Source organism: Lactuca serriola, chromosome 7 (genome assembly GCF_051521515.1).
Source record: "Lactuca serriola cultivar US96UC23 chromosome 7, Lser_US96UC23_V15, whole genome shotgun sequence".
NCBI classification, from domain to species: domain Eukaryota; kingdom Viridiplantae; phylum Streptophyta; class Magnoliopsida; order Asterales; family Asteraceae; genus Lactuca; species Lactuca serriola.
This window is the reverse complement of record NC_136414.1, coordinates 34,758,946-34,783,118: the sequence shown is the minus strand read 5'-3', so window position 1 is coordinate 34,783,118 and position 24,173 is coordinate 34,758,946. Positions and strand designations below refer to the sequence as shown.

At 32.3% G+C, this 24,173-nt stretch overlaps 2 protein-coding genes and 1 pseudogene across 2 annotated transcripts; all 3 read right to left on the bottom strand.

The window, feature by feature from the left end:
• Positions 1-2,394: 2,394 nt before the first annotated feature.
• Positions 2,395-4,034, bottom strand: LOC145062650 (F-box/LRR-repeat protein 25-like). The gene is made up of 2 exons (XM_079010233.1): positions 2,898-4,034; positions 2,395-2,686 (listed from the first exon to the last, which is right to left on the bottom strand). Exons 1-2 carry the CDS (start codon positions 3,888-3,890, stop codon positions 2,624-2,626), a joined length of 1,056 nt encoding a protein of 351 aa, XP_078866359.1. The 5' UTR covers positions 3,891-4,034; the 3' UTR covers positions 2,395-2,623.
• An 8,987-nt stretch (positions 4,035-13,021) lies between these two features.
• Positions 13,022-14,358, bottom strand: LOC145063873 (F-box protein At5g03100-like; annotated as a pseudogene).
• A 1,722-nt stretch (positions 14,359-16,080) lies between these two features.
• On the bottom strand, positions 16,081-16,729 carry LOC145063872 (uncharacterized). The gene is made up of 2 exons (XM_079011441.1): positions 16,214-16,729; positions 16,081-16,110 (listed from the first exon to the last, which is right to left on the bottom strand). The coding sequence occupies exons 1-2, from the start codon at positions 16,727-16,729 to the stop codon at positions 16,081-16,083; spliced, it is 546 nt and encodes a 181-aa protein (XP_078867567.1).
• Between the last annotated feature and the right edge of the window lie 7,444 nt (positions 16,730-24,173).

Below are 24,173 nucleotides of genomic sequence, written 5' to 3'. Positions count from 1 at the left end.
CAGAATATAGGCAGCTCTCGAGTGTGGAGATTGAAAACCATTCAGATTGGAACTGGAAATTATTGGAAATAGAACATAGGAGGAAATTCCTTGGTGTCTAAATTGATTCTGGCTGTACATGGGAAGGAAAGGAGCTGGCAACTATTCCCAGCAAAAACAGAAATATTGGGTATTTGGTAAAACATCACCAAAGTAGTAAATGATCTGGAGTTAGAAAATATTGCAATTTTGGAGTGTATGAAATGTAAGCTTGGTAGAGGCGATAAAACATCATTTTGGTGTGAGGATTGGTCAGGAAATGGGGTCCTCAAAGAACTGTTTCCACTACTCTTTAAAGCTGAAAAGGAAAAAAAAACTGTCGTGTGCAAGATAGGGTAAAACAGAACGAGAGTATAAGAACTTTCGAGTGGAAGTGGAAGCGGTCACGATTATCGGACGACGAAGAAATTGAGCGGGTATGCTATGAATTGATTATACAGGCAGCCCATCTTTCAATTGAGGAGGATAAGTGGAACCGGGAATTAGAGAAAAGACAGGTGATACTATCCAATTTTAACTATGAATCATGTATTGCAATTGAAGAAACTTGTGAACATATTTTCTTACACTGCCACTGGGCAAACGAGACATGGGCAATGCTAGAAACGTGGTGTATCATTGATGTTTCTAACCCATCATCAATAGAACAATTGATTTATGCGACAAATCAGCTGTTCCAATTGAATAAACAGAAGAAAGTGGCAAACACAATCATCCTCGTGTCATTATGGTCCATCTGGAAAGCACGAAATGAATGGATTTTCAAAGGAGTAAAAACACCACCATGGAGGTTGATAGAAGAAATTAAATCTCAGGCGTACTTATGGATAAAGAATAGGGGGAATGAAGTGATATTGAACTGGGATACATGGTTGTATTTTCCATTTATGGTGCACTAAGAGGGGCTGGTCGGTTCTTTGGGGGGGGGGGGGGGGGGGAGGGAAACTATAATTTGGGGTAACTTGGTGTCATGGAGAGTGCAGTCAAGTGTGTGTTTGGTGTGCGTAAATGTTTAATGGGGTAGGAATTATTTAGGAGTTGAGTGCTCTCTTTCATGTTTCCTTTCAAAATATGCGTTTTTCTTTTGGTATACTTGGGATGGGGGGAGGGGGTAACTTGGTGATGTGTGTGTGTGTGTGTTTTCTTTTTGTCTGGTTACAATGTGACAGGTATACATACGGAGTGCAACAGAAAGGGGGATAACAAGCACTGATGTTTAAAGACAGGTAATGCATCGATACAAAGGGAAGGAAAATTAACTGGTGGAATCTTGGACATTTTTACCCGTATGGTAAAATCTAAATTAAGGATGGTGAGAGCACAAAAGGAAGACGTGGAATAACGACTGAGACCACAAGATGGAGGTACAAGATGGCTCTTCGCAAACAAAGATGGAGAAATATGGAGACAGAAGGACACAATTACCTCTGAGTAGTGGGATGAGAGCTGGAAGGAATATGGAGTAAAATCGCATGAAAAGGTGAAGCTGATCAGGAAGGAATTGTCATGAAGAAATATTAGCATCAACTTAACTCCAATCATTATGCAAGTCAGGTTGGTGCATAGCGAGAAGGTAATAAAGTAGACAGTTGGGTTTCATGTGTTTGGAAGGAACTGGAAAGGTATAGTTATGGCCGCTGTAAGTTTAATTTAGGTGAAGAGATATAGACGTACACCTTTGTTTCTAGTTTGTATTTGGTTTGGTTTTTATGTTTGTAAACTCTATTGTGAGCCTCAATTTCCTACCGAATGCTCCTTGGTTTTAATGCAACAGGGCTGTTCAAAAAAAAAAAGTTAAATAATTGCTTATCATATGAATTCATTTAATTAGTTTGATTCGGATAGGTTATATATAATACAATCTAAGTCAATCATTAGAAATTGCATGGTTTGATGCCAACAGATACAAAAACTTGTATTTGTTTTTACAAATAAATTAAATTTCTTATTATTTTTGTATATTTATTTAGTAATTTAAATATATATATATATATATATATATATATATATATATATATATATATATATATATATATATATTAAAAATAAAATTAGAAAGTGAGGGGAAACAAGACCATCCTTCTTTGCGTAACAAACCAGGCCTTATCTTCAATCCACATGTTGGTCAGGACTCATGACAAAAGCATATGGGCACATCAAGAATCAATTGTCCATTTTGCTAGGAAAAGAGGCCATAAGACATAGAAGGTTAAATCAAGCACATACAATCAATCAAAATTCAAACATGCTTGCTAATTAAGCACGGGTGGATAAACAAAACAAAAGTGAATACGAGCAAAAACAAGCTTCTAAACCACAATAAACACATTAGAGTAACAATTAATAATGCATGAATTAGCTAAATAAATAGTGGAGAGAACATATGAAACAGTTAATCGATCAATATTTTGAAGTAAGTATTTTTTTTTTCTTTCAGTTGTACAAAGATTTCTAGACACTAGCTAGCCTTTTACCCTCCTAAAAAAACAAAGATACCAGTCCTCATGACTTGAACGAATTTCTCGGCTATTCACCTCCTTAATTATATCTGCTTTCAGACTAATTATCAGTGTACTCCAGTCAATCATGAGTAACACTTCACATATGATGGAAAAATGAATCCTTCAGCTCCCAAACCAGAGAGAAACTACCAAATACCAACCAAGGAATACAAGTGAGATGACAACAAAAATGATATTATATATTAGGAACATTAATGATCAACTGAGAAGACAACAAAAGGATACTTGCAACTAGTTTATCAAAGCATAATCAATTAACTGCTATGACATCTAATGATCATATATATGTTTTCTTTTTTAAGAAAGACATAAACTGGAAAGCAAAAGAAATTTTACCTTAGAACAGAAACCCTCAATTTTAAGCTCCTTGACATGGCGAAGGTTTAGTATAAGTCCTTTAAGCCTCTCTTCTTCTATTTCTTTAGGCGGTATCCAACGCCCAAAATTTGTATAACATAAGCTAGCTTCGACTACAGAAGCCACATTTACCAACAAAAGCTTCCACAGCCTACCTTTGATTGTAAGTGATAAAATATGTGGAGCATTGATTTCGATAACATCATCAATGTCTTCAGCATATTTATCCTTTGCATACATCTTTCCAGAAAGCACAAAGTTCTTAACGCTCTTTGAAGTAATATCAAGCCGTCTATAACCATAGCATTTATCCAATACCAAAGTTTCCAATAGAGGACTACCAGAAAATATTTTTTCAATCAAATCTTCATCAAATTTCCCTTTGGAAATGTTCACACTCCGAATCATTTTCCAACTAATCGCCTCAGTTGGATTCAATATGCAGTCCCTTATTGTAGGATCGGTAAAACTTGAACTGTTGAAAAACTTACAGCCAACAGTTATATGACATATGTATAGATTAAGCTCTGCAACGTTACATCTTACAGCATAATGAATCCAATTATTGATGTGTGGTTCAAATTGAGTACAATAATCAATAATCACTTCAAATTTCTTGAGCTTCAGCTGGCGACACTGAGTAAGGGTTTTGTCGACCAAGGAAACAAAATCAGACCACTGGTACTTTTCTTCATCATAATGAAAAATTAGAGTGGGAACCGAAGTCCAAAGATGTTTCCATCGTGTGGAAAGTGTACCTGTTATAATGGCGTCTTTTGTGGAGGGTAAAAGAGAGAGGATTTCAAGAAGCAAGCAATCTGGCAATCCACTGATTCGATCTTCTTTCTCCTCTTTCCCTCCAACTTTTATAACCCCGTCTCTTATCCCCTTGTTTCTTGTGCCATTCTTACCTGTATTTGTTTTCCACTCCAATTCTACTGATGAGTTTACTTTAGGTTTAAAAGAACCCATTCTAACGACGCTACCGTGCACAAAATAATTAAACACCAACCATTAGCATCCTATTCAAACACACAAAATAATGAGGTGGTGTTTGCGTACCTCTCTCTGAAAGTCCGACTTCAGGTGATATCAAACAAAGTCGACGGCGGCTACGGTTTGCGTGACGGAGTGCGTTTTACAATATCTTTTTTTTTTTTTTTTTTATAAAAGTTTATTTATATAATCCATTCGAGCATATCTATTACGTGATCATGAAACAAAGTTCGTATTTTTCCAGCTTTATGCAATAATGTTATATTTAATTTATACAAAAAGTGCAACACCGTTTTAAAATATAACCAAGTGATAAAGGAATAATTTAGTATATATCTTTATTGAGCTTCAAACTATCCTATTTACCCGGTCTAAAATCAAAATATCATATTTATCTGTTTTAATGTTCTAAAATATCAGATTTGCCCAAATTTATTTTTTAAACAATTTTAAACATTTTTAATCAGTTTTTAATTTTTTATAATCATATTAATTTATCAAACAAGACTAGACTAAATTGCCCATTCAATATTAAAATCCAATGATACATTGGATAGATCGACGAATATAGCCCTCAACTGTCTAACCCAATCATGTAGATAGAGAACTAGAGAATGATGGAGAACTGGAGATCCACTCATTCTTATTTGGTTAAATTCTTCTAACACACCCGACGTACACACTGTTGGAATTTTATATATAAAGGAATTGCAAGTTGGCAATTTCCTTTGTATCCCACATTGGTGGAGAGAAGAAACTTTTGAGGGTTTATAAGCCTATTCCCTTGGTAAGTCTTTAAAGGCTTTAGTGGATCAAAGGATTGGGCCAAGCCCACGCGCGCGCCTAGCCTAGCACTAGCCGACGCCGCGAGTGCGCGATTTAGGCGCATGACGCCTCGGTCGCTGGGAGCTGAGGAGCTTTTATTTTTGACAAGTTCGGGTCAAGTCGGTTTGACCGATCCAGGTCAAATGGTTGACTGCCGTTGACTTCGTGGAGGCCAATTCAGGGTATTCTAGAAGGATCAGGAAACGACTTGCTTGGAGAGCAAGCTATCGCCCTAGGGTTTCTGGGGCCGACCTATGGGGGCCCGTTTGATGCCTTCTAGGGTTACAATACCTATAAATACAGCTCCCTAGGAGCCACATGAATACTCACGAAAATCTGAAAGCTCTCCCTCTCTCTGCGGTTTTTCTTCTAGTTTCCAAGTAGTCGCTTTGTGTTTGTCGATTTCCAGTGTTGTTGGAATATCGATCTAGCTGCATTAAATCCTGGGGTTTTTACTATGTTGCTTACAACCTATACAAGCGAAGTAAAAACCTTTAAGGACAGGAATCTGATCCGTGCAGTTGCTTCAAGATCAAGTCAGCAATTAACAGGTCGGTTTTAATTTTCTGTCTTGTGTTTAATTCGTCCAATAACAGGACAGTCTTCTTCTACCTTTCTTATAATCAGATCTAGTCGAGAAGGATAGATCTGGTTTCTGGACGAAACTTGGTAAATTTAATAATAATAATTGAATTTATTATTCGCAACTAATCGACATATAATTCACAATATTATTTGTCGGTTTCCTTGCGTGTCTTTTAGTTTGATTTACAACACACACTCCTTTCATTCAGGTTGTGACACCAATTCGTCATCCACCATCTTATCTAAGATATGAGACTCTTCTTCGTTCATAGCATTGATTGAGGTGTAAATTGATTGGATTTTTGGGGTAAATTGATTTGGATTTTTGGGGAGATCGATTTGGAATTTTGGTTTTGGTGTTGGCTTATTCTTGAAAGTAGATGGCTAGTTCTATTTTGCTCTGGAAAGTTTAATGCTAATGTTTGTTTCAACTCATTGCTAGTGCTTTTTTTTTCGAAATGTTGGAGCTCTGGCTGGTTTTGTTCCTAAAAATTCAAGCTTATATAAGTAATATATTGAATGTATAATGCTAATGTTGGTTCATATTGAAAGTACATTGTCTTTGCTGGCTACACTTGAAAGTTTTAATCCTCTAATGAGCTAATTTCTGGTGTTGTCGGTTGTTTATTCTTGAAGTTCATAGTTCCATGGTTTTTTTAGCTGATTCGTAGGGTACCTTGCATGTTTCTTGCCTTTTTTTTGGCCTTATCTTAAAGTTTTGATATGTTAATTTAGACTTTTGTGATTTATGTTTTATATATTTCTGTATTTTTTTGGTCAACTTCATTTACTTTGTGTTTGATTCTTATTGTTGTACCTTGGTATTTCTGTAAATGGGTATCCAACATAAATCATCTGAGTTTGGTTTACAATTGTCATGAATTCACATAAAAGCAAAGGATTAGAGCCTGTGGAAACGTCATGATTGAGATGATACCATTGTACTTTTGGACAAAAGGTTATAGATTGCCCTTGATAGTTTTATTAGAGTGAAAAAATGTTTACTTTTAAAGATTGAGTAACTATTGGTGTCTGTGTTGCATGTGTATTTCACATCAGTTCACAAACAATTGTTACCATTAATTCATTAGTTGTAATCACACATTCAATGTTTAATTGGCAAAGAAAACAAATAATTTTTTGATTGTAGCCGATTGCAAAATAAATCTGATCACACCTTCTCAAAAAAATTGAAGTGATCGATACTTCTAATCAGGAATTGAATATTCCATTAACTAATAAAAACATGAATGTACATGATGTAGTCGATTATTGTGTTGATCGTGCAACAGACTTGGCGAGAAGAAGGTTGAAAAAAGACGCAGGTTATGTTGATCGTACAGCTGAACGTAAGTCAAAGGAATAAGATATACATGCACTACAAGAAAGTAGAGTATTACCGGCGACAGGTGTCATCGCTAAAAGTGGGGCTTGTTGCCGCTACAACGTCGACGCTAATGTTTTGTCGCTATTAATCAAACTGTCGCCGCTAACGCGTGTCTGTCGTTGCTAACGACTTGTTGCCGCTAATAAGCTCACGTCGCCGCTAATAAGCTCACGTCACCACTAAAGACGGGTCGCCGGTAATAACCTATTGTCGCCACTAAAGGCGTCGCCGGTATTGGTGTTTTTCTTTTATATATATATATATATATATATATATATATATATATATATATATATATTTCACATTAAATTAAAAAAAAAACTGGTATGATATTAATTAATCTAATCCTACATCATTCCATTCCAAAATATTAATACAATATCCGTTTAAAATACTCGTCTAATTTAACATATAACAAAATATCGAAAATACTAGTAGAAAATACTTGCACAAATAAAACATAAAAAAATTCTACAACTGTCTACTTGTCATCATCGCTCTCCTCGTTTCCTCTAGTTTCATTTCGTTGTGGCAATGAACGAAACCAATCTTCAAGTGCAGCACTACATGCTGGATCTTTTAACATTGTTTGAAGCATTTCCAACTACAAATAAAACAACATAGTCTTATAAGTTAAACTAGCATTATAACATTCTATATACAAAATATACATTCCACATATTGCGTATAAAACATTATAACATTGTACTATAACTAACAATTACCAAAATTTGAAACTATTACTAAACCAACCATTACCAACATTTTAAACAATTACCAAAATTAAATAGTCTTGTCACCTGTGATTGTGGTGGTGGTTGTGTCAGTGGTTGTTCCTGATCGTACATCGACACAACCGTAGAAAGTTTACGCCCGATGCCTCTGATATGGCCACATCGAACACCCAATATTTTTTCAAAACAATTTTGTGTATCCTTTGGTGTTAGACCGCTGGCTTCAGAAGAAGCTTGAGTTTGTTGACTGATCTCAAAGAGTAAAACATTCTGTATTTTCAAAAAAGAAATAAATATTATAAAAGTTTGATTACTAACTACCCTTTGACGATATAAGCACTTATATGAAAATACAAATTAACCACTTACGTATGTTGCTCGACTGTAGGATTACTAAACACCCATTGGTGATTAGTATTGGTTTTACGAAATGCTTCGATTCGAGCGATGTCCTATTTAACATTAAAAATTAGATTAATTATAATTTAAATAAACAGTTAAATATATCATAGCTTACTTCTTTGAAACATGCATTGCTATAGGAGCACGATCCCCCTCTGTTTACAACTTGTTGTTGTGCACAGACTCCTTTGTTTGACACCGAACGCTTTAGAAATTCTGGAGTTTGAAAATGCTCGACTGCTTGCACCCAATTTTCACGTGACATACCATCGGGGGGGTTGGCGAATGCCCTTGGTATATCTGTAAGCCCCCCGACATTCTCAAAATAAGTATATGCTTTATTTTTTCGGCCTCTATAATTCTTTGCAAGGTCGCATCAATGCTCTGCAACAACTGAGCACGCTCGGGATCCAAGTTAACCTTATCTAAATCAAACTTATTCTACAAATACAAAAAAGTTAGTTAGTTAAATACCAATTAGAACTAAACTTAAAATGTTGTCCAAGTTACCTTTAAATGAACCACTGTGGCATTCCTTAAAGCGGGGGAAACATTATCCCAACCAGATACGTTCAAAGGGATGTTCATCCATATATACTTCCCAATCTCACTGGTAAACCAATTACCATGGTTCACGACAGGGGAATATGTCAGCTCCCTATCGAAATCCAAATCTACAGGCTTTCCTTTGTTTGCCCGTATTATCTTTGATAGTTGAATGTTTTTTGCTAGGCCTTTACTTTTTTTAGGGAGCTCAGCTGAAAAATATAATTAAAAATATTAGCCACGATAGCTTATAATAAATGGATAAAAATATCTAACAAATATATCATAATAAGATTTACCATCCTGTTCGTGTTGAGCACGACCAAAGCCTACGAGAGGTGGTGGATCCCCGGCTCCATCACATCCATGTCCTAAGCCCATAACATCCGCCATCACGTAGAAGAGTATCGCCCAACTAAAGCCCATATATAGCCTGCAAAATTACAATATGAATAGAATTTACACATATTACATATACAAAAATAATACAATTTCTATTATAACATTGTAATTTCCAAATTGCATACAAATACATACACAATATAACATCATACTTTTTTTCTCCATAAAACATGATAAAACATACATAATCACTCAAAAATCATCAATTTACAGCCAAACAAGAGGCTTGGTCGATACTCAAAATCACAATATGAATAAAAGTTACAACATTATAGTTTCCAAATGGCCTACAAATACACAAACTATATATGTAATTTTCTATACATACAAATACACATATAAATAATAATACTTCCCATTATCGCATCCTACTTTGTTTTTTTGTTTTTTTTCTTCATTTTTTTCAGTATAGCATTCTAGTTTCCAAATTGCATACAATACATACACATATTACATATACATTACAAATATACATACATTATACGTACTTACAAAAATACATACAAATACATATGTACCTACACATAATATAAATACAAAAATACATAAGTTATATAGGAACCTGGATGTGTAATCTAGTGGAGAAGGGTGGTGATGACGTATTGACACAACTTTCCAACAATCAAGTTTTTTCCGACAAAATTCCGGCAGAAAACGAAAAAAACCCGCTAGAGATTGAAAAAATCTACAAGGGCTGCAACAATACCACTCTTAAATCAGTAGGAGAAGAAAATTAAAACAAAAAAACGATGGAGAATGAGGCAAAAACCACCTGTGGTCGCCGGATTTACTTCCTCGTCGCCGGTAGATTGATTCGTCGTCGCCGGTGATACGAGTCTTCGACGAAATTGACAGAATGGAGGCTGGGTCGGCGGTGTTGGCGGTCTTGTCGCAGGAATGATGGTTGCCGCGATTGATCGTCGAACGAAATTTAGTCGGCTAGGTTTCACAGACACGATACACGGAAAGGAATGGAAAGGAAGTTGGAAGGGGGTTATCTGTAAAGGGCTTTAGCGGCGACGTGTATTAGCGGCGACACTGAGGAATTAGCGGCGACAAGGAGGCATTAGCGGCGACCACCTGGAGGGAAAAGTCAGCGCCTTTTCTTGCTCCGTTTAAACCCTACGATTGAAACCAAATCGAACCGATGTGGCTCGTTTGACGCGGATCGCTAAATGGGGGCATTAGTGGCGATACCTTTAGCGGCGACGCCTAGCATTAGCGGCGACATGTAATGCATCAATTACATGTCGCCGCTAATGCTAGGCGTCGTCGCTAATGCCCCCATTTCTTGTAGTGTTGTGATTTAGAAGTCAAGGTTATTATGGTCTATTTGACTATTTTTTTTTTTTTATTTTTAGTGATTTTAAAATATAAAAAAAAGATTATTAAATAATAAAAAATGTTTAAAAAATAGATTTGGATAAATCCGATATTTTAAAACATTAAGAATGACGAATATGATATTTAGAGTTTAAGCTGGGCAAATATGATATTTAGATGTTTAATAAGAGAATATACGAATGAGTTAACTTGAAGCCCATACATGCATGATTTTGTGTTAGTTTTCAAACATAAGGCCACGTAAGCCATTGAAGTTGAATGTGATTCCTCTATATATCATAATCCATGTACTATCTTAATTGCATTTAATGGTTGTGCCATATGCATATATTACATAAAAAATATTTCAATGTGCGTTGTTTGAGTTTTGAAAAAGATGAAGATGATATGAGCACTTCAAGAAATAGAGGCTTGATCGGTGAAAAATGTTATCGGAAAAGTGGTCGATTCGTCGTTAGAAAAACTCCTGTCGTCGTCGGAAAAACGGGGGTGGATTACACCCCGATGTAGTTTTCTCGAAATCGTCGTCGGAGAAGATAATGTGGAAGGTGTTATGAAGGTAACCGAGAAGTAGGGTTTTTTTGAAGAGCTCTCAATCTAGCTTCAAGGTCATTAGCGGCGATAGGCCTTAGTAGCAGTGACCTTTAGTGGTAAATGGAGGGAAAACTCTGCAGTCATTTTTTTAGAGTATTAGCGGTGACATTGTCGCCGTTGTTGGTATCACTGATATTACATTCATTCAACAAACAAAACTCGACCGTTGGATTGAGTTGTGAGATCAACGAATGGGGTGCTGCCCGGAAACATCACACGGATCGTGGCTTACTATCAATACTGGCGGCATAGACATTGCCGACGACATGGCGGAATTCAGATGTCGCCAGTAATGCCTATGTCACACGGAATGTCGTCGCCAGTATTACTAAGATTTCTTGTAGTGGACATTGCAATGAGTGAGAAGTTGCCTTTTTTTTTTTTTTTAACAAATGACTTGCTATAAAATAGCAACATATGTTATGTATAACGTTTTTGGGTAGGTTGACTTCTTGCATGATTTGTACTTAATTTAAAATGTTGCATATTTTGTATAAAAGCTAACATTGTCGCATAAATTAGGAAAAACACAAAAGCTTGTAGCATAAATAACGAATTAACCCTTATTTTAGACATGAAAAAAAAAGTTAAGATGTTCTTTTTATAAAAGAATAAAAGAATAGGTATATATATATATATATATATATATATATATATATATATATATATATATATATATATATATATATAGGGTTAAGTTATTTTGTTTTCACTTAATCATACATGCACACAATAGATAGTGAAAACATTTGAACCTAAGTCTATATAGGGTTAAGTTATTTTGTTTTCACTTAATCATACATGCACACAATAGATAGTGAAAACATTTGAACCTAAGTCTATATATAGGGTTAAGTTATTTTGTTTTCACTATATATTGAAATGACTAATCTAACCTATTTCTAAAGTAGACCTTAAATTCACCTATGTCCATGACGGGACTTGAACCCTCAACCTCAAAGATGAAGGGCAACACCAGATACCGCTAGATTATAAGCCCTTTGGTAGGTATTTTTATATAAAAGGGGTTGTAACATAAAGCGAGCGTTTCCAAGTTTTAAAATAGTATTTAAAAGTCAAATTGACCTTTTCCAAGTCTGAATCAAAACCTAAGAAGGTCTTTGGGATTCCATTTGAAAACTTTTGACTTATTAGTTTTTCAAAAAGCCAATAAGTCAAAAATAATGTTTGGCAATTGCAAAAATCATTTTTAAAATAAATTAAAAACACCTTCAAAAAGGAGTTTTTTGAAAAGTTAGACATACCTCACATTTTGGAAAGTCATAAGTCAATAAGTCATTTTGATTGTTTTACATGTATAAGCTAGCCAAACATTTTTTAACTTATTGACTTATTATTTTACCCACCAATAAAGTTAATCCAAACACTTTTTTCAAAAACTCCTTTTAGAAAAGTCATAAATCAATAAGTTATTTTACCAGAAGTCATTTTAGAGTTTAAAAATCAATCTCAAACACCCCCTAAACTTGAAAGAAAAATCCCATTGAGACGTAAAGCTTTTCAGCAATGTTTCTATGTTTCCAGAAACTCGGCTACCCGAGTGCTGATTTTCAAGATTTAAATTATAAGGATTATTTCAGGTACTAATAATTTCAACTTAATTGCTTTATGTCATATTTTTGTGGAACGAAACCATTTAAAGTTCACCTAATTGCAATTATTTGAGCTTTGTGTGATCAGTAGGGTTGTGCATCATAATGCACAAACCGCCCACACCGTACCTTATAATGAGGTATTAGAGTTATATTTTAAATTATTTTTGGTTAGTGTTGATCATTATGTCACAAAAGAAATATATGGAAAAGTCAAAATATAAGGATTGGAGAGCAACAGTAGATACAGATACAAACCGGCAACATAGCCAAACAAATAATACATCCAATAACATTTGAAAATTTTAAAATCAAATGATCGAAAGAAAAAGAAATTATAATCATGACAAATTTATTTGGAAAGAATCTGAAACTTGGCTTTACTTTGGCATTTATTACTTTGGGCGGGTGACATAATCATGTTTTTGCATTTTCCTAATTTTTAGAAAAAAGTGTCATAACTCATAGAAGAAGAGAGATTAAGAGCAAAAACAAACGAATGAAAATACAATAAAAGAATTAGAGTATCAACTAACAAGGCATTAGCTAAATTTAGAAAGAACACATCAAACAGCCAAACGATCAATATTTTGAATCCAAAGTAAACTTTACAAAATAGAAAAGAAAAAAAAGATGAAAACATGTCACACATAAGTAAACTTCCTAAATATGAATTCAAAGCATCATCAATAAATTAACCTCATCATCTTTGGGACAATGATCATGCAAGAGCAAATCCCTATTTCCACTTTCAACAGAATCATCTGACTCCAGCCAATCATCATGAATGACAACTGGAAACTTCATATTTGATGGAAAAATGAAACCTTTAGCTTCTAAACAAGAAAGAACCTGACAACCAAAGAATACAAGTGAGAAGACATCAAAAATGAAATTATATCAGGATCATAGATTGAATGAGAAGACAATAAAAGGATAGTTGAAATAAGTTAACAAAAGATAATCAATAAAGTACTACTACAACTAATGATCATATGGAATTTACATTTTACAAAGACAATAATTGTGAAAGCAAAAGAAATTATACCTCAGAACATAAAACCCCAATTTTAAGCTCCTTGACATGTCGAAGTTTTACTATAAATCCTTTCAACATCTCGTCTTTCTCTTCATCATGTGTTATCTTGTATCGCCTAATCTTTTTATAATCTAAGTTAGCTTCAACTAAAGAAGACACATTTACCAACAAAAGCTTCCACGACATCAAATTACCTTGGATTGTTAGTGATAAAATATTAGGAGCATTGATTTCAATAATATTGCTTAAAGCATCAGGAAGCATGTTGTATCCATGGAACACCAAGTTCTTACCGCTTTTTGAAGTAATATCAAGACGCCTATAACCATGGCAATATCTGAAGACCAAAGTTTCCAATAGAGGACTACCAGATAATATGTTTTCAATCAAATCTTCATCTAAATATGCAAAGCAGATACACAAACTCCTAAGATTTTTCCAACCAATCGCCCCAGTTGTATCCAGTATGCAGCATCTTAATGTCAGTTTAGTAAAACATGAGTTGATGAAGAAAAACTGATCTAATAGAAACCCAACTCCGGCTTCGTAATTCCATAGTGCTAAATTAAGCTCTTCAACGTTACGATTTACAGCATAACAAATCCATGTTTTGATTCGAGATTCAGATTGAGTATCATAAGTGACAGACACTAGGAATTTCTTGAGCTTCAATCCGCTACATTGAGCTAGGGTTTGGTCGACGAACAAAATGTAATTGGACCACAGGAGATTATCACCAATTTCTTTGAAAACGAGAGCAGGAAGCAAAGTCCAGAGATTTTTCCATCGTTTAGAGAGAGTACCTGTTCTAATGGCGCCTATTTGTGGAGGGTAAACGCGACAGGATTTCTAGAAGCAAGCAATCCGGCAACCCACTGATTCGATCCTCTTCCCCCTTCTCCACGATTTCTTGCAACTTTATCCGTTTTTTGGGAATTCTAGTTTGGTTTTGTTCTTCTTCCTCCCTTTCCATGGCGGCTATAGAGCGCCCGGCTGCTCTCCTTACGAAAAATTAAACAAACATCAAATTAGACGTAACTATATACAAATGCTGAAATGAAGTTTTCGTTTACCCCTAAACTTTGAAAAATAATATAATTCAGCCCTATAAAATGATAATTAGTTCGATCTTTTAGAAAAGCAACATCTAATATGAGCATTATTATAACTTTCGCTTGTTTGAAGTGTTCATTCTATATTGTTTGTAACTTTTGGATGAATTAAATGTACTCGTGGCCTTCGTCATGTATGTATATATGCAAAGGAGTATAACTTATAACTGTAGGTAAGTCTAAGAAAAACATGTATTTTTTTTCCTAACTGTATCAAATGATGTTAATTTTTTTCTTCTTTTAAGAAGATGACAATACATATGATATTTGGAGAACAGAAAGAAAATTAAGAGCAAATTTGTATAACGGTAGGACTTAATAGGAAAAACTTCAATCGTCACTCTTTTATTATTGTTAAGCCATTCTTATTGTATTGAGTGCAAACAATACCTGTATCGATTTTGCAGGATTAACTCATATATATTTATTAAGTTCTTAAGTAAAAGAAATAACATTGTAGACTTAACTTCTAGATACACATTAATGTGTATTAGGGTTTTACAATTTAAGGAATATATAAATTCTTGCATGTATCACAACTTCACAAACATTAGACAACATCAGACTAAAACTCAACATTATATATAACCACCACTTGTTAAAACCACAAGCTTTATAGAGCTAAACAATGATGCAACTCATATAAAAGGCCGAATCAAAAGAACAAACAGTCAGCCAAACAAAAAAAAATGACCATGTACGCGACATTTACAGATTTCTACTATAAAGGCTCCAAATCTCAATAGCATATATTGTGACTTCATACACGTGACAATATTAGACTCGAAATCTCAATAGCATATATAACAACCACACCACTTATGCTCAATTCATGTGTTGGTTAAGGAAAAAAAATACCAAGAAACATTTGTCCAATTTGGTCAAGAAAATCCCCTTACTCTGTTAACCATACAAGATTGGAGATTACATTCTAAATTATAATCAATGCATTGGAATAACAACTAATAATGCATTAGCTAAATAAAGAGAGAACACATAAGCACTTAATCAATCACTATTTTGAAATAAGAAATGATCCACAAGCCAAAGGATATGACCCAATGGAACCAAGTACACCTTACCAAAACAAACAGAAAAAGGAAATGAAAATAGTTCACGAAAACTAAAATGCCTTAACATGAATTCAAAGCATCAAGATACATTTGTCCATTTTGCACAAAAAAATGCCATAACTCATAGATATGAATTTAAAGCATCATCAGTCTTCTGTTTCAGCTGAATCGCTATCAGATCAATCATAATCATAATAAGCATCAGGAAGTTGATGGAAATTTGAAACCTTTATCTTTCAAACGAGACACAACCTACCACAAAACCATATGAGTGAGAACCTTGCAATGTATCACGTATGTATTAATAATGAATGCAACAAACAAAAATATAACTTGCAATGAAAATCCATAACTACAGAGAGAAAACCAAGGGCATAAACAAAGACATTCATGATCCATAAGTTTAACAAATACTCTGCAACATGTTGACATTAATTATTTTGACTTGAAGCAGATAACCAGTTAATCAAAGCTAAGGATAGTTAGGTACTTTTATATTTATTTCAGCAACTACTTACATGTTTCTCCATTATTTCGAACCTAAACCATCAAAAAGGTCCTAATCATAATCATTTCTTAACCAAACATTGAAAATTAACAAGCTAATGATTATATGGATTTTAGAAAGGAAAATAAATTATACCTTAAAAGAGAAGGACCCAATTTTAAGCTCCTTGACATGGCGAAGGTTTGGTATTAATCCTTTAAGCATCTCTTCTTGTGCTTCTTTACGCGTTGTCATTGTCTCCCGACAAACAATCATTTCATAATCTAAACTATCTTCGACTAAAGAACACACATTTACCAACAAAAGCTTTGGCAACCACAACTTACGTTTGATTGTTAGTGATGAAACATTAGGAGCATTGATTTCCATGATATAGTTGCCGACCACATCAATAGGATTATAGTATCCAGAGAACACTAACTTCTTAACACTCTTTGAAGTAATATCAAGCCGACTATAACCATAGAAATCATTCAATGCCAAAGTTTCCAATAGAGGACTACCATATAATATGTTTTCAATCAAATCTTCATCTAACTTCTCATTGATAATACACAAACTCCTAAGATTGTTCCAACTAATCGCCCCACATGGATTAAAAGTGCAGCCTGCTAATCTCAGTTCAGTAAAACTTGAATTGATGAAAAACATTTGATCACGTTTGCGAAAACTACAAGATAAGCTATTCAACGTTACGACTTATAGCATAACGAACCCAATTATTGAAATGCGATTTAAATCGAATATCATACATGCTAAATCGATAACAGGTAAGCATTTTGAATTTCTTAAGCTTCAACTGGCGACATTGAGTTAGGGTTTTTTTCCACGAATGAACGCCTTGTTCTCGAGTTCCACTTAAGGAGAGAAATGGGAGGATACAGAGGGAAAGTGAGGGGTACCTGTTCTACCGATTTCCAAAGATGCTTCCTTCGCTTGGAGAGTGTACCTGCTCTAATAACCGCTTCTGTGGAGGGTAAACGTGACCAAATTTCAACAAGCAAGCAATCTTGCAACTCACTGATTCGATCTTCTCCCCCCCTCCTCCATGATTACTTCAAACTTTATCAATGTAGGAGCACTTTTAGGGTTGTCCTTCTTCCACCATATCCATGGCGGCAACAGCGCCCTCGCCGAGTTCCAAATGAAAAACTACATGAAACTCGAAGGTTGAATGAAGTTTTGCTTTAGCCCCTAAGCTTTGAAAATATACAACCCCATCTTTAATATTCAAAGCAATTTTTAAATATTGATTATTACCGAATTGGAGATATATGATTTAGTAATATAAAATTATAGGTGTGAGACCCATGTATTACATGAATTTATTTAAAAGAAAAACTAAATATAAAATTCAAAACATCTGAGAAGTATACATTTATAAGAAAAATGAGAAAATATTGAATTATAAAAATTAAAGTGTTTTTTTTTCTCTTTTTAATTTAAACAAATAATTTAGATAAATAGATAAATAAAATTAATGAATATTTAATTTAGTAATTTTGAAATTAGAAGAAAAGTTCATTGGTGAAATTGATATGCATCTATTATTGCATAATAAAATGAAAAAAAAAACCATAAAGTTACATGTGGAATAAAACTTAATTTAAAATAACCACAAAATTAAATGTGGCAAAATAAATGAGAATGTAACATGTCGCAAAAAGATCTTTATTATTTATTAGGAGGATATATACATTAATCACATTCTAGCAATGTTGGTAAACAATATCATAAAAGTATTAGGCATATATCTAGATTTTGTGTAAGAATAAAATTGATTGCACGGTAGTATTGATATATGTATATTGTTGAAAATACTAAGTACTTGTAAGATGAATATTTGTAAATTCTATCCATCATGGACACAAATATATAAATGTACTTTATATTTACAACATGTTTTCTAATATGGTTCACCCAATGTAATTAAGTCGAATCAATTTGTAATTACCAACTAAGATTTAAGTTGAATTTAGTCGTTCAATGTATAAAACTCAATAGCTAATTTTAAAAAAATTGTGACAAACAATGCCCGTCATGTCATACTAATTGTAACTTAAAATTTTATATTTTCATCCCCCCTTTTTATAGACATTGTTTCTATATTCCTTTCAAACTCCCATTCCACATGGGATCTGAGAAAAAAACTGTCAGGTCATACGATTTGTAAGTTAAAGCTTTTATATTTTCATCATTTTTTTCTTAAAATATGATTGATAAAAAAATCAAAATAATGTGATAAAAGATAAATAATTATCTTGAACTATATTGATAATTTAAAGACCTTTATCTTAGTAAATAACTAAATATAGATTTATATAGATATTTAGATATACATTTTTATTTATTAATTTTAATTTTAAAAAATTAATAATGCCATAAACTGGTAAGAAACTATTTAAAATATTAAAATAAACCTGTATACAAAAAATGTTGTTTTGCAGGTAAACTGACTACATATCTATTCTAATAAATAAAAATATTTTTTTGCCACATGTCAGTCTCTAATGAGCTTTGATACTTACTATTTTTTGATATTTTTGAAATAAATAATATTCACATATCAATTTTTAGTTTTTTTTCGATTGTTAAAATTAAAAATCCACATAATTCTTCTATCTATATATAATGTATTAAATATAATAAATGTGATAATAAATTGCAATAAATACATTTCTTTCTTCCATATATATATATATATATATATATATATATATATATATATATATATATTTATATATATATATATATATATATATATATTTACTAATAAAATAGTAGTTTTTTTGCCATGTGTCATTATATTAGACCTCTTAATTAATGTGTTGCCACTTGTCAGTCTACTAGTTCTCAATTTTAAATTTATTAGACATCATCATTAATGTAATGCTATTTGTCAATGTATTTATTCTCTATTTTAAATTAAAATTTATATTATTGTTTTCATTAATTCACAAATAAAAAACGTCTAATATATATTACAAATTAATTTTACGTATTTATTTGAATCAACGATTATAATTTCATATAACTAATAAAAACATCTCTTAATTAATAATTTATTTAAAATAATTGATTAATAATTTTGAGTTTTTACTATAAAAGTTTAATTAATTTTATAACCGTGGTTCCCACGGGTTATAAACTAGTATATACATATATATATATATATATATATATATATATATATATATATATATATATATAATAAACCCATGGAAAAAAATACTGCTATTATACTTACTAGATTAAAACCCGCGTTAAACGCGGGAGCATATTTAAAAACATTGAATTGTAAACTTATATTACATCATAGGAAGCATGACAATTAAAAGTAGTTTACCATAGCTATTTTAAATTCATTAACATACATTACAATAGCTATTTTAATTTCATAACAATTAAAACAATAAATAAAAAAAAAGTAATAAATCATAGAATAATATAAAATCTTAAAATAGTTCATTACAATAAAAACAACTATGTTCGAATGCAAATTAAAATATATATAATCAGTAATATCGACCTGGCATAGTCACTGTATCAAAATCAGAACGGATTGAAAAAACTTGTTGAGAATGATGTGCCGGAACCTCATACTCAATTGTATTTCCTCTAAAGAAATATAGGGTATTGTTTCTATAATCCCACCATTCATGTGCACTTTCATTGTAAGTACTATCATCTACTTTAACCCACCGATTGTGAATGAAAATCGAAATAGCCCACGAAGTATCTCCACTTATAGAGAGATATCCTAATTTTCCCTGAAAGTTGATTAGTCTCGATGCATACGGTTTTAATTCATTAATAGTAGAAGGTGAAAATATAAGTATATGTTCTTCTGAATAAATATCAAATCGCAGTATGCTATCATTAGATAATAAGAAGTATAAGGCACCGCCACTTGTAACTGCCTCATCAGAGACAGGATAAACAGATGATGGTAACTGGATATTTTGAAACTCCCTCCATTTCCACGTAGTAGATGAAAACAATTCTATGTTGTAGTAATCATAGTCCACTTTTTCCGTAAGCATATCACTACAAATAAAATAGCATATAAGTAAATCATAAAGTAAATTAATAACATAAAATGTACTACATATAAACTCTTACGATGGCTTTGTGTATGACAATCAAATGACCTTGAAATGTAACGGGTTCGAACTGATAACTACCAAAGCAAAGTTTGTTGCAGTGTATTCAGAGGTCGGAAACGGTATCCATTTGGCATCTGAAGTCGTTGGTTTGATAACAAATAAAATCTTTGAAACGTATTCATCTGGATCATAGCATTCATAAAGAAGGAGTCCACACAATGATGATGCTAAAATAGTACAAGTATGTGGTAGCCAATCAATGTCATGATTGTTGCTACCAAAAGACGGAAGAAACTGACGCTCTATATTTCTCCATGGTTTTTTTTGTTGAACGATAATTCCACAAACCACATTATTTCTACGGTTGTAGTTATGAAGAACATAGTTGTTGTATGTTAGATTTCCATAATATGTATTTGTACAACGTACAGTAGCAAATGTTTGTAATGATGTTCGTGAAAGAATTTCAATAATTAGTTCAGAAGTCAATAACGATAACTGCAAAAGAAAGAAATTATAATATAATAATATTAGAAAAACTTAAAATTTGTTATTTGATGACATATGATTTTAATTGATAATAAGTATACTGTTTGTAGCATTGAGGGTAAAGAATTTTACCCGATCCATTTTCATTTTTTTTTCCAATACATCAATGATTGTATTGTTAGACGTGATCCTTGAGATAGCATAACCTTCTGTTTTGTTATTCAAATTGTCATATGTAATTTGAATTTTGAACGCCATCTTTTTTTCCAGTAGTATATTTAGTGCAGATGGATAAATTTCATTATTACCAACCTAAAAAAAAAAGAATGTTTATAAAAATACATATACAAAATAATAATTTTGTTTTAAGTAAATGAAGTTAATATGTATAACCTTATGGAACTCATGAACCAAATCTTGTGCGTTTTTTCTTATAAGCTTCTTTACGTCAGAATCATATAAAGTAAGTGACGCTGAACCGGTAATATCTTCAACTTTAATGGTGATTTTAAAACTGAAAGCATTGATGTAAACATATTTAGTAATATAAATTTATATAATTTAACAGAACAATATAATAATATTTATAAAATAAGTTTCAAAACCTGGGAACAACAGAAATGACTTTGTTTATGCAGCTTGAAGTGTTACAATAAAAAAACTTCTTTATCTTGAGACTGATCTTGATGGATTAAAATTTGTCTCACGACTTTCTGTTGACATCTAATACAAGTAAAATAGTACCATTCCCTTTCAACACATAGTTGCTTAATCGTACCGACAAAAATTAAAGTTTTTTCCTAAAAAATGTTAATGGAACAATAACAGATTTCATTACATAGACTAAACTTTATTATTAAAAATAATAAAGTTGATTATTAAAATTGTATGAATAGAAGTAAAAAAGCATAACATCTCTCGAATTTCAACTTTTTTTTAATAGAGATAACATAAGAAATTGATAATTTAAAAAACAAATGGTGTAAAAACAGTACCTCCTGGTCGATTAAAATCATGTCCAGGCTTGTGACCATATTAGGATTGTTTACATAGGTCGGCTTCCAAAGCATGACGACTTTAACACGTATGTTCCAAGACTCTTTAGATGCGTTGATTTCAGCAACCTTATCAAAGACGACCTGATCTGCATTGTTAGATGCCATGGAATACTATTATCTGCAATGGAAGGGGATAATTGTTTAGAGAGAATTTTGATTTGTAATGAAAAATCGTAGACAGTATATTTATAGGGAAAAAAAATTGGTTAATGCTGATATCACATAAAAATTTTAGAATGTAATATCACTTCCATACTTAAGATATGTTTTAATTATGGTATGATATCCAAAATAATATCAATATATCATGTCAAATATAAATATAAAAATAATAAAATCATACCATATTTAAGATAATATTTACCATATAAAAAACTGTAAATTTGAAAAGTTTGAAGAATAAGGAAATTATATAATAAATATACAATATTTTCATAAATATGGTATGATATCGACGATTCACTCAATATAAGATGTTTAATATATTTACAAAATATAGGAAAATATATATTTGGTTAATGCTGATATGAAATAAAGATTATGGAATGTAATATCATTTCCACACTTAAAAGATGTTTTTATATATGGTATGATATCCTAAATAATATCAGTATACCATCTCAAATATAAGTAGACAAATAGATAAAATCATAGTATCATTTAAAATAGAATAATTACCATATAAAAAACTGTAAATTTGAAAAGTTTGTAGAATAAGGAAAAAATATAATAAATATATACCATATTTAAGATAATATTTTTACCATATAAAAAACTGTAAATTTGAAAAGGTTGTAGTATAAGGAAATTATATAACAAAATCATACTATCATGTACTATAACATAATTACCATACGAACATCTCTTTGAAAACATTTTAGAAAGAGGCATAGTTAATTAATTACATCATACAAGTTGAGGTTGTAGCCTCCTTCCCTTCTTTATGGTAAGAATCTGTCATCACCTTATAAACATCTCTTTGAATTGCTTTCGACAAATAATTCAGAAAGAAAAACATATTTTATTTAAAGGAACACTCATACTGTTGTTGATCGGTGTTGCGACAACGAATAGTACTATCATGGTGACATTGAGACTTTGGTTAGGAAAGACCCTTCTTTCCAAAAAAACAACAACACGATAAGATATATGTTTATTTATATAAAATTAATTCACTTGTTTGAGATTGGATGAAACGGGTTAAGTAAACTTAAAACCAAAACTACTATTATTTTGTTTAGCGTTCAAATGTATCATTTGGTAGGTTAAGTACTATGAAAAATTAGTTACATATAACAAACAAAATTTTAAAAAAAATGTAAGGTGACAAAACAACGTATGCCTATATTTCTTGGATAATTACATTTTATGATTTGAATGTTGAATACAGATGATAGACAAAATCATTAATTTGAAACAAAGTCTTCAATACGCATGCTACAATAACAGATAACAATATATGTTATAGTCGACTCTTGACAAACCAAATCCTTAGATAAGAAGTACACATGAGTAAGACATACGTTAATCCAACAAAAGCAATGTACTATTAAACATGAAACCATAAACAAGAGAGCAGTTCTTGATGGAGACTTTGGTCTAAGAAGACTGATATTACAGAAAAGGTGTGTGTAATGTATGTTCTGCTATACACTTATTCTTAGATCTCTCAGTTGGTAATCTTCTATTGTAAAATCATGGATAAGATCACCAGATATATTGTAAACAATAATGCATCAATACAAGATTAATGGGGGCTCAGTGTTGCATCCTATTTAGATTCCAATTTCTGGTTTTGTTTTGATTTTTAATTGTTTCTGATATCTTATTTTCTCTCATTGCCAGGTTGCGATCAAGCGCTTGTTCAGTATGCTTGGCCAAGTAGGTTCTGAAGAGGAGGATAAAGCTTCACAATAGATGCCAAGTTTGTCATTATTCCCATGGCTTCCGTTTCCAAAAGCTTCTTAACAGCAAGAAGAATTGCTCGAGCTTCTTCATCGAGGTGGGTCCCAGAACAGCTATCTTCTTCATTTGTTTACTCATACTCCTCCGCCATTGCTGCCGCTGAACTTCCACTTCCACCTCCACCTCCACTACCAGCATCTTCTTCTCGATCTCAAGGTTCCTCTCTTCTCTCAAAATATCTGTCCGTTTGACTCTTAAATTTGGTACAGAAAGTGAAATAGCTTGTGTTATTTTATGCTTTAGTTTAAAGCTATTGAGAACATCTTTAAAGGGCCTTGATCTAAACATTTATCATGTATCAGAGAAGCAAAAAGGATGGACAAGATTCCTGCTTTTTGTTCCGGGAGCTATCACTTATGGGTTAGGTTCTTGGCAGAGTTTCAGAAGACAAGAAAAGGTTAAAATGCTGTTAGTGTAACAAAAGCAATTTTAAATACACCAAAATATAATCACTTTTTCTGTATAAAATTTGACAAC

What these genes read in the sequence shown, in the direction of transcription:
- LOC145062650 (XM_079010233.1), bottom strand. Translation starts at nt 3,890, where the DNA reads ATGGGTTCTTTTAAACCTAAAGTAAACTCATCAGTAGAATTGGAGTGG. An exon ending in TTGAGGGTTTCTGTTCTAAG is followed by an intron (nt 2,687 to 2,897) that starts GTAAAATTTCTT and finishes GGTATTTGGTAG; the next exon opens with TTTCTCTCTGGTTTGGGAGC.
- LOC145063872 (XM_079011441.1), bottom strand. Translation starts at nt 16,729, where the DNA reads ATGTTTTTCATCAATTCAAGTTTTACTGAACTGAGATTAGCAGGCTGC. An exon ending in TTGGGTCCTTCTCTTTTAAG is followed by an intron (nt 16,111 to 16,213) that starts GTATAATTTATT and finishes TTGATGGTTTAG; the next exon opens with GTTCGAAATAATGGAGAAAC.